Source organism: Onychostoma macrolepis, chromosome 21, assembly GCF_012432095.1.
Source record: "Onychostoma macrolepis isolate SWU-2019 chromosome 21, ASM1243209v1, whole genome shotgun sequence".
NCBI lineage: Eukaryota > Metazoa > Chordata > Actinopteri > Cypriniformes > Cyprinidae > Onychostoma > Onychostoma macrolepis.
In genome coordinates this window covers 30701766-30717856 of record NC_081175.1, presented here as the reverse complement: position 1 = coordinate 30717856, position 16091 = coordinate 30701766, and the positions used below count along the sequence as shown (strand labels likewise).

General features: G+C 37.5%; 1 protein-coding gene across 1 annotated transcript; it reads right to left on the bottom strand.

Moving 5' to 3' along the window:
- Positions 1-313: 313 nt before the first annotated feature.
- On the bottom strand, positions 314-15586 carry rad23b (RAD23 homolog B, nucleotide excision repair protein). Its single transcript, XM_058758609.1, has 10 exons — positions 15369-15586; positions 11661-11742; positions 11326-11405; positions 9412-9605; positions 6625-6671; positions 6389-6516; positions 3008-3146; positions 2800-2927; positions 2064-2219; positions 314-1159 (listed from the first exon to the last, which is right to left on the bottom strand). The coding sequence occupies exons 1-10, from the start codon at positions 15432-15434 to the stop codon at positions 1046-1048; spliced, it is 1134 nt and encodes a 377-aa protein (XP_058614592.1). The 5' UTR covers positions 15435-15586; the 3' UTR covers positions 314-1045.
- Between the last annotated feature and the right edge of the window lie 505 nt (positions 15587-16091).

The window sequence follows — 16091 nt, the reverse complement described above, 5'->3', positions numbered from 1 at the left end:
ACTGTAGTATTAACTATAGTGAACTGATAAACTGTAATAAACACTGTAGTATATTTTAGGTTTTACTACAGTAAACTGTAGTGTATTGTAGTATAATATACCCTATACTTCTAGAAAACTTAGTAAAGTATTGGGTAAAGTAATTAGTTGATATTACTATAGTTGTTATATTACCACAGCAACTACAGAATTACCACAACAAATACTCTATAGTATGGTTCAAAAACACTAGAGTATTTACTATAAATTACTACAATACTCTTTTCATGTGGGTTGTACATCTAACTACTCAGTAAAACAAAAGAACAGGTAATCTGTATTTACGTTGAAAACGTTTATTTCCCTGTAAAAATGACAGTATAGTGATATTAATGTCAAACTATGGAAGTCATATACATGCTTTTAATGGTTCTTAATGTATAAGGGCTGCATGTGTCAGTATCACTCAAAACACCCTCAGTAAGAGCTGATAAAGAGAGAAACCAATCTATCATAACTCCATTTGCTTCTTTAAAATCTTTACTGTCATTTAAAACCGCAGTATTTGGGATCCCTATTAATGGTCACCTTGAATAAGAGAAAGAGGGCGATAAGAAACAGAAGAAAAACGCTGCCCTGAACAGGGACACTGATAATGTGATTAAACCAAATGCCCCAATCAATTAGGATTCCCAATTCATGGAAAACTAATCTCACGACCCCCTGAACCTGCTAACATGTCCTAACGATGGAGAAAACAATGCTCTTTATTGGTCATAAAAAAAGAACAAATGAAAAACAAACAGGTATCACACAGGCAAGTGTTAGATGAAGCAAAGAGGCTTTTACTGATTTCTGCCTCTGGAGATGAACAAATGATGTGCTCATCTCCAGACAGACGTGCTCATGTCATCCAGTGTGTAAAATTTAGACAGAATATGACAGCCTGTGTGTTTGTGAGAGTGTGTGTGTGTGTGTGTATTTGTATAGATTTTCTCCTCAAAAATGATCATTCAAAAAAAAAAAAAAAAAAAGGGTGGAAAATGATCGGGGTGCCACTCCTCCTCTAATCATCATCAAAGTTCTGTTGTAAAAGGAAGTTTGCAGCCAAATTTTCATTCTTCTCACAAGCAAAGTAGGCCTGTATAACGAGTCCTTCTGGGAATCCAAGGGCTTTTAGCTGAGGAAGAAACAGAGGAAACACGGAAAGGTTAGATAAGACCACAGAAAGACTCCTGGTGTCCGTTTGGGGAAAAGACTCGCGCACCTTTGATCGTTCGCCAGACAGATCCTCCATCTGTATCTCTCTCTAATTAAAGGGCCTCGGTGTAATTAGATAAACTTGAAATTCAGGCTTTAAAAAGTATCTCAAGGCTCAGAACAAAGTTAGAAAAACTAGAGTTGAGGATGCAGCGATACAGACTTTCTGGGCTCGCAAGTGCAAATCAACAGCTTTGTTGTGGCCATTAATTACTGTGAATAATTACTGAAGCATACTGAGTATTTCTATGTACTCTCCCTCAAACGCACGCACATATAAGTCAGACGGACAGGGCTCTGGTGTCATGTTTTCACTCATTACAGTTTTCACAGTTACAGAGTACTTAAAAAATCTTCATTTCAGTTTGATCAAATTTAAGCTCATAGACATCTCTTAAATCGTATAAAAAAAAAAGTTATAAAATTGGGAACGGAAGACGAGGAACTGCATTAGGATATAATGTTATTAAACTTAAAAATAATGATTTAATTAAATAAATGTCAAAATACGGCACCGTCTCGCATTCTACAGGCTTGTGGTTTCAGAGCAGTGCGCAATTATTAATATTTTTATGCCAAATGTTGATGAATATGACGGTGTTTACTTTATGGTGTTTATGGATGTACGATTTGCATATTTTATATCTATTACGATTAAATGGGCACCCTGTTTTGCAGTTATACGTGTGCCACTATAGGACATACAGTATTTAATTTTATTTGTGCACATCTTAAAGTCTTATATTTGATAGCGTGAGTTGGCAAATAATATAGCGGCACCTGTAATAACTGTTCTTAAACTGAAAACACGTTAAGCGTTTTACCCTCTCAATAGCTTCTTTCTCCTGGGGTGTGACCTGGATGTAGTTCATGTGCCCGCCTCCAGCCTCGGCCACGCCCCCACCACCGCCTTCTTGCCCCGCCTCCTGCACCGGCTCATTAAGCATCTGGATGAACTGCTCCTGATGGCTGCTGATTTGCTGTGAAACACGAGACGAGGAATAAGTTCTGATGTGCTGATGTGATACTGATTTTTTACAACAGTTCAATAAACAAGATGGTAATTAAGAGACTTATGTTTTAGACACCATATTGCCTGTTTTTGTGCTATTTGGACAACAAAAATAATTCCAAACACAGCCACAGCACTGTTTTGCGTCTCTGAGCAACATGACGGTGTTTCGTTCCTGAATGAATCAACCGTTTAAATGATTCTGTTCAATCGCAATGACTCACTTATTAACAGTGGCTTGCTGCCACCTACTGGCGGTTTTAATTTCACATTTAAAGTATCTGTTCAATGTTTTATGATTAACATATTAAAATATTATTGATGCATGTGTAATTGCAGGTTAAATGCATTCATGTCCTGCATTAAACAGTAACATCTAAATGCCACTTCAGATGCAGCTTCTGTGCATTGTGCAAAATATCATCTAATTATCATTGTCGATAAAATCCCAGAAAATATCGAGATATTATTTTGTGCCAATATCGCACACCCCCATCACCATTTAACGTTCAATGTAAAATCGGCACCATCCAGAAGTGTGTGTGTACCTGCAGGAGCTGCGGGTTCTCTCTGCCGATCTGCTGTAGTAGAGCTGGTAGGAGAGACGGGTTCTGCTGGATGATCTGTCTCATCTGCAGGAACTGCGGCTGGTTCCTCAGGAACTCCAGAGGATTGGCTGCACACACAGGACAGAGTCAGAGAAGCGTGCTGTCACTCAGAACCGTCAGTAAAGCGTGTGTAGTGTGTGTCGCTCACCCCCTGATCCTGTGCTGGGCTGTGACGGGGCGGTGCTGGACGGTGAAGAGAGGCCTGTGGACACAGTAGGAGCGAGGCTTCCCACAGGAGCCACGGGGTCAGCACTTCCTACACTGCCCTCGCTCTCTGCAGGAATACCCTACAACACACAGACACAAGCCTCAGAAGATGCATCCCCAAAACACATCTGCAGCACAGAAGAACATAACACCTACTAAAATAAGAGAGGGTAAGTATAATGTAAAGTATAAGTATATAAATCACTTTTTGTGGAAGGGTCTTCACGACCGACGTTCATCAATAGATATATTGTTTTGCAAATTTAATGTGGTCATCGGATGCAAAATTCACTTTTACATGGTGTTTGAACTAATTTGTGTACACATCCACCCTATAATGCTAAAAATCCACCCAGTGCTTTTTTTTTTTTTAATTCCCCAAAACAATAACCCCTTTCTCAAATCAAGCCATTCTCAGACTCTGGCCTGATGTACGTCACACAGACCCAGGCCCCTCCCACGATTGTTGATTGACACTAGTGTTTTACCAAAGCTCCGCCCTGAGTGAGCTGTAATCAGAGCAGATGTAGACAGGAATAGCTCCTGAGCGATTGAGGTGTTTTGTTGTTGGATGTAATAATGAACATAGCAGTCGTCCTTTACTCCTGACATCTGAGCCGCTGACGACGCAGAGAATTACATTTGTTTTTGAAGGGAATGCTCCCCCGATTTACCTAAATGCGTTTATGTTCACGCGAATCCTTCGTGATCAAGCTTCACCTCCAGAAGAAGCAAGTATTAGGTTCTTTTATGAACCTTTGCAAATTGGCATTCCTAATAATCTGCTAGTTAGCAAGTTCCGCGGCTAAAGTTTACAGTCTCATGAAAACGGCTCGTCACCCCACGGAAGAGAGGGGCGGGGTCAGCAGAGCTCATTAGCATTTAAAGGGCCATGCACCGAAGCGGCTCGCTGTGAACAGAGCTGTGTTTGACAGGGTAAAAGGGCGTTGTTTTACACTACCATTGAGAAATTTTAACCAAAGTATTAGGGCTGTGCAATTAATCGTATTCGATTATCGTGCGCATCTCATCAGTAAAGCCGGTTTCGTGATTAGCAGTTCACTGACAAGCTAGGCAATATCGCGTTCATAATCGAAGATTAGCGTAGCTTGTCAGTGATCTACGGCTCTGTGTATTAACTGCCGCTCCGTCTGAAAGCAGGTGATGGCAATTTACTGCTAATCACGAAACCGGCTTTACTGACGAGATGCACATGATAATCGAATACGATTAACTGCACAGCCCTACAAAGTATGTTATAGACTTCTCATGAAGACCCTAAAGAATCATACCAACTTGTGGAAAATGGGCATCTGATGTCCCCTTTAAGGCAAGAGCATTCTTTTCTCAGGCACTGGTCAGTTTGTCGTCTATTTTGCTTCTATAACACGTTTTTTTTCAGACTAGTGGGAAGAAAGCATGCAAAACACACATTTAAGCATTTGTTTTATTACACTTTATCCATTTGAGTCTGTAGGTTTCAATCTCAATCCATATCTTGTTTTTTTTCCCACAAACACCAAACTTTATAGTCTCTATGTTCTGAAGGTTTGTTCATATTTCATTCACTGATTTATACAACATTTTACTCCTAAAAACATGGTGAAATTGGGTTTAGAGGTCGTCCGATTGATCAGCTGGCCAATTTTTGGCATTTTTTAATTAATCTGCATCGGCCGATTGTGCTGCAAATGATGCCTGATATCTCCGCTCCAACAGCGCCTCCTGCTGGCAGAGAATGAATTTGCATTTGCACGTCTGTGGGAAATAACGATTACCGGTTTGACGATAAATCATGATAAAATTTCCCACAGTTAGTATTACCGTTTCATATTTTAATTATTAAAACCGTATTCGATTACCGGGATTTGAACAACTCATGATAAATAAATACTGTCCAGCATAAAGCACAGTTTTCAGTAACGGAGTCACGTGCGCTCAGCAGCAGAGTAACTTAGTTTAGTTTTGAGTGAAAATAGGGCGGAAAAGCTGGGAGGTTTTAAAAGAGTCCTAAGGGAATTATACAAATTAATATATGAATTAATTAATTATATGAATGTACCTCTGAAGGTTCTGACTGTCTTCAGAAATGATTCAATGGCCTTTTTTTTTTTTTTGGGGTCATCTTCGCTCCATCTAATACCTAAAGGAAGTGTTCTTAATCGCAATACTGCTTTGTCCACGGAGTTTACGGGAAACGGCTCTAATTCAGTTTTTTCATTAGCGCCACCTGCTGTCAGAGAATGGATTTACAGAGACTTATATTTACATTCAGCCTGTGTGCAGTTTCTGTCTGGCCAAAAACAGACCGGATTTGCATGCCCTGCTGTAAACTTTGACCGGTTGAGGAAAAACAAGCTCATGTGGATTCTACACATTTAAACAATTCAGATAAGTTATCTAGAAATATTTATGGAGCAGATAAAATACATATAATCAATTATTAATCAATTATCATTTTGACAACCCTTTTCTTTATATAAAGGCTGAAATGTGAGGTTTACCTTTTTAGAAACTTTTTCAAAGTTTTATTTAAAAATTTACATTAGATATTTGAACATGTTATTAAACTGCTGTCAGTCATGTTGTCATTTAACATCTGAACATCATTGGTAATGTTACTGTTTTAGTGATTATGCAAACACAAATTTTCATACCGTTACATCTCTAGTGGGAAACACTGGTGTCTGTCAGCAAACATAAACAAAAAGCTTCAGAACCGTTTTGAACCATGTATTATTACTATGAATTAGGCTGCTACTACTATGTATCCTGCAATAAACATTTACTCAAACTCTCTTTTATGAGCTAAAGAATTGACCAAAAAAATCAGCACCATATATCGGCCATCAGCTGCCCAGATTCCTAAATATCGGCACCAGCCAGAGAAAAACCCATATCGGTCGACCTCTAAATGTGTTTGTTTTTCTGTCTGTTGACAATATTTTCTGATTTACGGAGTAATAAAAACAGAAATCCAAAATCCCCTTGGGAAAAACCTTTAGTCCTAATGTCAGCAATATTATTACTTTTGAACCTTTTTTTATTCAACGTTTAGATTTTTATTCTGGAAATGTATGTAACCGGATGTATAATTAGTTAGATAATGCCTCATTTGCATATTTAAACAGCATTTCAGAAAATTTGTAATACAATTTTTAATATACTGTGATTAATCAATTGCTGAAAGTCTAATGATGTCTATTAGTTAGAATTTTAACCTACTAACCTGAGGTGTTTTGCCTTAAATCACTGTAATGCGCTGATTTAAATGTCAACACAGAAGATTTGTGGTGTTATATTCAGACGGTCAGTCTCTCACCGTGAGCAGGTACTCAACGGCGCGGTCAGGATTGTTGAAACTGGCTCTCAGTGCCGCCACCACTCTGTCTCTCTCGTATCCCATCAGCATGATCTCCGTCACCATGTTCTCGTAGGACTGACCCGTCACTGCACACACAAAACACACACAAAACACACACAAACTCACTTCATCCCGCAGAAATTACTTCTGAATTCAAAAACTGACACGGAGAATGTGTGAATATGCTAATTTACCCAGCGCAGACGTCGCCTCTTCAAATATGTTTGCATTTGGCAAAGAACTGCAAACAGGAGAAAAAAACAATAAGCTTAATATGAAATGGTCACAGTGGAAAGATATCCCATATGACATTCTGAAATATCCTTCTGTTTATTTATTTTACATACATTTGCCCTAGATTTATTCAGCTCCACTTGAAACTAGCTGTTTTAGAAGAGACACCAGACCCATCCAGCAACAGCACTCACATCTAATCAGCAGTAATTGAGTATATAGATGGACACGCATTTGTCTGGGTGTGTGTATGTGTGTTTTAGAGATGCAACAATAGAGTTAGCACACAGTTCAATACATGCCTTCAATACAGGCTTTACAAGTGTTGTGTTTTGGGATGCACTAATGAACATAGGAGTCGCCATAATCTCCCCCGATCTGAGCAGAGGACACTGTGATTAAAGTTCATTTTCGAAGGAAATATCCTGGAAAAAAAAATCTGTAAAGTACCCTAAATGTTTAGGAATCAATACCAACGCTTCGTGCCTGAACGGCAGCTCCAGACAAAGTAAGTATGATGCGTTTGTTTTCCAAATTGCCCTTCTGAAAGAGCTTCTTGGCACTCTGTAAGGCTAATTGCTAAAGCTATCATTGTCTCTGCCCGTTTTCACTGATGCAAGTGCTATCAGAATGATTGTGAATAGGAATGTGGTAGTTAAAAGTTGCAAATGAAAGCAATGTGAGTCGCTCGCTTGAAGTCGTCGAGCTCATAATCAGAAGTGGGACTTATAAAGTTTGTGATAGCATGAGACCAGCTATCGCACCATGCAATTCATAAACGCAAATTTATTATGCACAGTATAATCAGATGACTGACTTTGAAACAGTATGTTTTTTTGTAAAGATAACAGGCTTGTGCTAATTAGTGTTGTCACGGTACCAAAATTTCAGTATTCGGTACCGATACCAGTGAAAATCCACGGTTCTCGGTACCAATTTCGGTACCACATGCTAATTAAAAACACACTATTTTTAATAATAGTCAAACAAAAATAAAATGTACAAAAATCAATGCCATTCTTCATACTTATTTAAATTGTGTTTCAAGTTTTTCCGCAAGTAATCAAAGTATGAAAAACAGTAAACAGTAAAGTTTCACCCAAATTTAATTTGTCTTTTAATTAATGAAATTTAAACATTTTATTTTTGGGGTAAATAAAGGGGATTTACTATTAAAATTAAAATATGGAAGAAATATTGTGATTATTTCTTTAAAAATATATATTTTTTTATCAACAGTAGTAATAGTATCACATACATTCTACTAAATAATAGTAATATATTTTTGGCACAATGTCTTTAAGATAAACTTTTATTTTGACGGGTTGCCGTGAATACCATTACATTTCTGTGTGTAGCTATATGATATGAAGCTGGTTTTACTCAAATGGAACGGTAGAATGCTCGTGAAGGGACTCTCAGAGCAGTTCTGTAGATGTTGTTTATGTATTTATGTCTTCATTGAGACGGCAGATGCTGAAATCACCGCGAGCGTCGCACGCTTCAGTGTAAAACGCTGCCTCTGCCATTCATTCATTCATTCATTCACACAGAGACTCGCAGAACATGCGGGATTCATACCTGAATCGACTTTTGCGGCTTAATATTTACAGATACTAGTCCATGTCGCGATTTGATTAAAGTGTGACGACCTACTTTTGATTAATTCATCCAAACTTTGACAAATTCCGTGACATTCCGTGCTAAACTGTAAACTCCGTTTTTACAACTGGATTCCGAGATTCCGTCCACGTTTTCTGCATCGCGGAAATCATAGGTCCTTACGCGTCAAGAACCGGGTCGACCGGGTACTCTGTACCACCGGTACTTAAAAAAACCTGGTACCGTGACGTTTTCATTTTTTTAGTACCGACTTGGTACCGAAGTACCGGGTCTTTTGACAACACTAGTGCTAATGGTGGAATGTTTATTTGCAAAGGCTAGCACTGCTAATGCTGGAGCTTGAGCTCTTGAAGCTCCGCCCTCTTCTCCAGGAGTAACAGCTCATTTGCACTTAAAGCAACATACTCAAAAACAGCACGTTTTGGCTCATACCCTAAAAGTGGCAAATTTAAAAAGCTATAAAAATTTATCCATGGGGTATTTTGAGCTAAAACTTCACATATACGCTCTGGGGACATCAGAGACTTATTTTACATTTCTAAAAAGGGGCATAATAGGTCTCCTTTAAAACAAATAAATAAATTTAAAAAAACTCCTGTAAACTTGATAAAGACATGGATTATTATTGTCTACTTAATGTATTTTGAGAGAGGTGTTATTTTTCCTAGTTTTACCCAAAATAGGATGGATTGGCCATCATGGAGTGCTTTAAACACATGTAATGTCTGTTTCATTCATACTGGACGCCGGAGGGCACCCTCACGCAGAAACTGCACACATGCATCACAGAAGTAATAGAACTCATGATGCTCCCATAAACCCCTAATATGGACAAAGGCATTGCTATCGCTGTAACTAAATAAAGCTACATAAATGTTTTGAATGATTAAACAAGACGACAATAAACACTCGACTACAGCAATGTATCTGTGTTCTTGAATGCATCTCAGGTATTTTTTATAATTAAGTATATTTATAATTTATTGCTAATCAACACAGCCTTTATTACAGTATAGAATAAAAACACCGAAAAACCGCAATTCACAAGTGCGTATTAAACCGTGGATGTCAGACTGAAAGGTTTGATATTATATTGAGAATTGTGACATCCCTAGTGTGTTTACCTGGCGGGTGTAGAGGAGGGCTCAGCGGTGTCGGCGGGTTTCTCCTCGGCGGGTTTGTCCTGTTCAGTCGCGCTCTCAGACAGGGTTTCTGCGGCCGGGGTGGAAGAAGGGGTCGGGGTCGCTGTAGTGCTGGAGGAGGCGGCGCTGGCCGCTGTGGCAGCAGATGAAGAGGCCGATGCAGGAGCCGCTTTAGGCTGCAGGAGAAACATCACATTACTTACAACTTCACACTGACATCACATCCACGAGCCCACTAACATATCATCAGTAACTATAACACCAGTACGCAGAGTTAAGCTCATTTACTAGTGGTTCAACGGATCAACAAATTGTATACAAGGTATACAATTAACAAAAGGCTATAAAAGACATTTCAGATGTGCACTAGACAAAAATTCTAAAATGCATTCAGGTGATAGATTTTTAAATATATCAGTTAGACACCTTTGAATAAAACCGTTGTCTATTTACATTAAAAACTGTACAATCCAATAAAATGCGTTTCACGGTCAATTTAGTTTGGCAAGTCCTTACTTTTGAAGAAAAAATAAAAAAAAAATAAATCAATGTAACTTTGCTTTCCATTATTCAAAGCTAAGTACTTCTTCGATACCACAGCAAAAAGCCTAAGAAAGACCAAACATGATTAAAGAGACAGAGAACAGCCAGTAAAAATAACACCACACAAATTACAAGCATAGATAAATACAACAGAACAATGTTACAAATAAAATAAGGTTGGTAGTATTCAGGTACAGAAATGCAATAATTAAGTGTAAAATAACACTGCATAGAGTTCACTGTATAAATTAAATATAGATTCGTCTTTGTCAAAAATGTGTTTTGATTAGATGACAGCAGCAGGTATTTATAGGCTGCTGCCCCTTTAAGACCTGATGCACGGATCCAATATAATGATACGCATCTGATTTCTTTCTCAGCTGTTCTCGTTCACTTGAGACAAAACCCACTGTTTACCAGAATGATTGTCGAGATCGGTATTTTGTTAGAATTTTACTTGTATGTGTCTGTTCAGAGGATTCAAAAGGGGATTCAGTTCAGTGTTCGCACATTTATCTTCCATGTTTTAATTTTAAACCTTGGTTGTGCACCACTTTGTCTGCCAAAAATAAAAGGAATTGCTCAATTTACATTTGATTACATTCTAAAAGATTGATTAAATTGTTAATAATTTCATTTAATTACAATATTTTATTTAATACATGTGCGTTAAATCATGAATCTGGGAAAATTAAATCAAAGTTTTATGAATTCAATTGATTAGAGACACTTTTTGATGACTAAATTGGAATTAAACCATTAAAACAGAATCCGGAAAAACACAACAAACAGAAAACAAAGAGCTCGGGAAAATAAAACAGACTTAAGAAAAAAATACAACCAATTTCACAGGGCCCTAATAATGTCATTTCTGTTGAAATTTTATTAAACTGATGTAAAAATGCTCAAGTTTAATTACACATGCTTTCCGATTATTAAAGCGGAATTAAACCATTAAAACAAAAATAAAACGCAAAACAAGGAACTGGGGGAAAATAAAACATACTTTAGGAAAAAATAAAACCAATTTTATAGGGCCCTAAAAATGTAGTGTGTGTTATTATACATGCTTTTTGATGACTAAAATTGAATTTAACCATTAAAACAGAACACAGAAAAAATAAAAAAGGGAAAACAACAGATTTCATAGGGCCCTATAACAAGCAATAGTATATGCTGCTTGATTTAGATCCAAAAATGGTCTCAATCTCAAAGCAATGACACTTTTTCACTTCAGCCATTTACATATGTTTTCAAAATTCCTCTTGAACATATTTCAGAATTTTTTAGACGTCAAGAATCACACAGAGGAGCAATTGCATGCAGGAGGCGATAAGACTGATAATGCCTCACCTTTGCTACCATAACCACCACAAAGTTCTTCTCATCTATCTTATACTCCTTGAGAGCCGTGTCATCGTTCAGGATTTTGCCTGCAGGAGACAAAGTAATTAAAATAAACAAGCCGTTATTCGTCAGTCCGCAGCGCTCGCGTCTGAATCTGACAGGCGTCAGTCATTCATAAACAAATGTCAGAATGATTCTCCTGCATAATTGTACATTATCACTGCATTTCACACGATAACACAATAAGATGATGACAAATCATGTGCGTTACGCAGGTCACATCCTTATCAGCTGGAAACAGACGCCATACAGTCACACCTTATCAAACGCTGAGGACGTACCTGCATATATCAACTTCTGTCCCGCCACCGGAAAGTTATCTTTTCCCTTTTCATTCTCTATTTTTTCCTTTAAGGCCTTTACCTGTGAAAGACAGAGCAGAAGAAAACAAATCAAAGTCCGATATGAGAGAGCAAACAAGCACACAGACGCTCTTCTGTGGCACTAAAACCAGCTCACGACTGCCGTAAACCTGTAAAACCATCATCAGATCATGTGTGACCCTGGACCACAAAACCAGTCCTGAGGGTCATTTTTTGAAATTGAAATTTATACATCATCTGAAAGCTGAATAAATAATCTTTCCATTGATAATATAATTGACAATATTTGTCTGAGATACAACTATTTGAAAATCTGGAATCTGAGGCTGCAAAAAATTGAGAAAATCACCTTTAAAGTTGTTCAAATGAAGTTCTTAGCAATGCATATTACTAATCAAACATTAAGTTTTGATATATTTACGGTAAGAAATTTATAAAATATCTTCATGGAACATGATCTTTACTTAATATCCTAATGATTTTTGGCATAAAAGAAAAATGTATAGTTTTGACTCATACAATGTATTGCTGGCTATTGCTACAAATATACCTGCTGCTTATGACTGCTTTTGTGCTGTGTTTGTGTAAATGAGTGTGTAGGACATTAGGTCACATCCCAAACGACAAAACAACTATTCCAATATCTGATCTGACCATGTGGACTGAAACATTTACAAAACTTCAATATCAATCGGATCTCAAAGCAAATATGGAAGTGGTTTGGACCGGATCTGACGCGGCTGTTTGCACTCCAAAAAACATCTGACTGGAGCCAGAAATGGAAAGCTGGTCAAAATGTTTGCTGCTGTCCTGAGAAAGAGTATTTCTAAGAATAAGCCGTTCCAAAAGGTCTGATAAACAGGAAGTGTGGACTAAACCCACCGAGTGTCTTCCTTCCTAAAGGTCCAGCTGACCTTTAACCCATCACTGCTGACACTTCACCTCATCCGAGGAGGATCACGTCTTATTTAACTACACAAATGTGTCGTTTGCCCCAGATAAAGAGTTTTTTTATCTAGTTTTTAGAGGCAGATGGGTAAAAATAAAAACTCTTCTGTAAACTATCAAAGTTTAAAGGAAAAGTTCACCCAAAAACACAATTCTGCCATCATTTACTCACCATGAAGTCGTTCCAAACCTGTACGAGTTTCTTTCTTCTGTTAAACACAAATGAAGATATACACTACCAGTCAAACGTTTCTGAACAGTAAGATTTTTAATGTTTTGTTGTTGTTAAATACTGCTCACCAAGCCAGCAGAAGCAGTACAACTTTGAAATATTTTTATTATTTAAAATAACTGTTCTCTATTTGAATATTGTATTTATTGCCGTGATTTCAAAGCTGACTTTTTAGCATCATTACTCCAGTCACATGATCTTCAGAAATCATTCTAATATTCTGATTTGCTGCTCAAAAAACATTTATAATTATTATTATGTTGAAAACAGCAGAGTAGAATTTTTTCAGGTTTCTTTGATGAATAGAAAGTTCAGAAGAACAGCATTTATCTGAAATAGAAATCTTTTGTAATACTATAAATGCCTTTATCATCATGCCTTTTGATCAATTTAAAGCATCCTTGCTAAATAAAAGTGTTAATTTCTATAATTTTTCATTAAAAAAAAAATATATATATATATATATATATACACACTATATTGCCAAAAGTCTTCTAATTTTAAAGCAACAGTTTGGACAGAACCCTTTTCTATTCTAACATGACAATGCCTCTGTGTATAAGGCAAGGTTCAAGAAGAAATGATTGAGTCAGTGTGGAAGAACTGCAGAATCCCAGCTGAACACCTCTGCTGTGACTTTAAATGCAGATCTTGAGCCAAAAACTCTTTACCAAACACCAGTGTCTTGTACATACACTATATGGACAATAGTATTGGGACACCCCCTTCTTTAGAACAGAAAAAGGCACTTCCAAAACTGTGGCAACAAAGATGGAAACATAATTCATGTATTTAAAAATTGTATTTACATCTCTGTTGCAACAGTTTTAGAAGTGTCTAAAATGACTGTATCCCATATGTACAAGTCATTGGTGTTTGGTAAAGAGTTTCTGGCTCAAGATCTGCATTTAAAGTCACAGCAGAGGTGTTCAGCTGGCTTTCTGCAGTTCTTCCACACTGACTCAATCATTTCTTTTTGAACCTTGCCTTATACACAGAGGCATTGTCATGTTAGAATAGAAAAGGGTCCCGTCCAAACTGTTGCTTTAAAATTAGAAGCACACAATTCCCTAAAACATCATTATGTGCTTAAACATTAAGATTTGTACTCATGGAAATTACTAAAGTAGACAAACCGGTTTCATTAGAAGGGGGTGACCCAATACTTTTGGCAATATACACACACACTGACTCCAAGCTTTTGAATGGTGTAATGTATAATGTTACAAAAGCTTTTTGTTTCAGATAAATGCTGATCTTTGGATCTATTCATCAAAGAATTCTGAAAAAAAAAAAATTTTTTTTTTTTTGAGCAGCAAATCAGCATATTAGAATGATTTCTGAAGATCATGTGACTGGAGTAATGATGCTGAAAATTCAGCTGCTGAATAACTTCTTTAAAATCATTAGAAATCTTACTGTTCAAAAACTCGACTGGTAGTGTGTGACAAATGTTGGTAACCAAACAGTTGGGGAGGGGGGAGGGGGCACTAATGTATGAGAGTCAATGGGAATCATTAACTGAAAGCAAGGGAAATTCTGTCATTTACTCGCTTTCATTTTAGGGTGAAAGTTCCCTTTAATACCCAAAACATCCACCCTAATAGATACATGAGTATCATCAGTTTGCAGTGAATGTTATCTTTTCTGGCTAACTGGGACCAAAACACAAAGACAAGCAGCAGATTGAGATAACACTGTAATATCATTCAGTGACTGAAGCTGCAGACAGTTCATGAACTGTGTCCTGTGAGGCCAAACTAAACCAACTGCACATCTAACAGAAAGCTTTCATCTAGAACACAGTCAAAGCAGCCTGATAAAGACATTAACTGTCTGTAAGCACTGCATTAATGAAAATAAACAGATCAATCCATCAGCGAAGCTCTTTTAAACATGTTTAGCCCTCGTGTGTTCAAGTATACATCTCAAGTCTTTTCAATCCACGTGTCTGGAAATCACATGAATCATGTTCATGGAGCAGATTCACACATACGTGTGTGTGTGTGTGTGTGTGTATTTATACACCTCTCTCACACACACTAATAATACACATACACGCGTTAAAACCTTTATAACGCCACAGCATGACTTGCTAAAACACACAAATTAACGTTACTCTTTAACTGTCCGTCTGACACGACTAAAAAGTCAGTGTGATGGTTAAATGGCCATTATTGTGATTTTAGAGTGCCTGCACTACTTTTATGTCTCATTTAGATAACTTTTATCCTGTTTCGGTGAAAGTAAAAACTCATTTTATGAGCAGCTAACGTGCTAATGCTAAACCGTTCACAGAACTCCGTAAACAGCGCCGAGCGCAAACAGCAGCTAGTCTTTAAAATTCACTTAAAGTTACAGCGTAATTACAGCGTATTTGAGTGGTTTGACTGGAGTTTTCGCGTGTTTTATTGACAACGCTGACAGAAAGCTGTTAGCCGTTAGCCGCTAGCAGCGCGCGCTGCCCTCGCGCGCTCGTCTCTCACCGTCTCCTCCGCGTCGATGTCGATCTTAAACGTCTGCTGCTGGAGGGTTTTCAGCGTGATCTGCATTTTCGCGTTCTTCCGTGTCGCCGCTGTGGAAACTGACCGAGGGCTGGATCGCTGGCTGCGTTTTTTTCGCCGTGGCTCATCACAACCTGTCCGCCGCCATTACGCGCATAAACACTCGACGGCACGTCCCCCTTACGCCGCACTGCGCGTGCGCCGCGCACCGACGCGTTTGCGTCACTGCAAGCGTGAGCGAGAGCGCTGATGGGAAATTGTGTTTTTGTTGCTTTTCCGTGAAAGCACAATCTGACAATAGAATTCAGGAGAAAGTAGGAGGGTATGCAATAGAAATAATAAAATAGAAGGTATAATTACACTGCCAAAAACACATCACAGAAAGAGAACTATTAAAGAAAGAAATAAGGAAACAATTAGGAAAATATTATATTCATAAATGTAAATTTTCTTCAACATTACCCAAATTACATAATTTTCTTTGTGACTTTAACTACCTGAGTATAACACTAAAAAATATTAACACCAAAAAAAGTGTCAAATTTGTGAAACTGTATAATGATCTGTTGAATTTACTACCTCTGTACTTTGTTTTATTTATTAATTTTTCCTGATTGTCTTCCTATATTATTTCTGTATTCATAATGTCATCCAATGTTGTATTTAATTGTTGAAGTTTATTGTTTATACTTCCAATAAAAACTA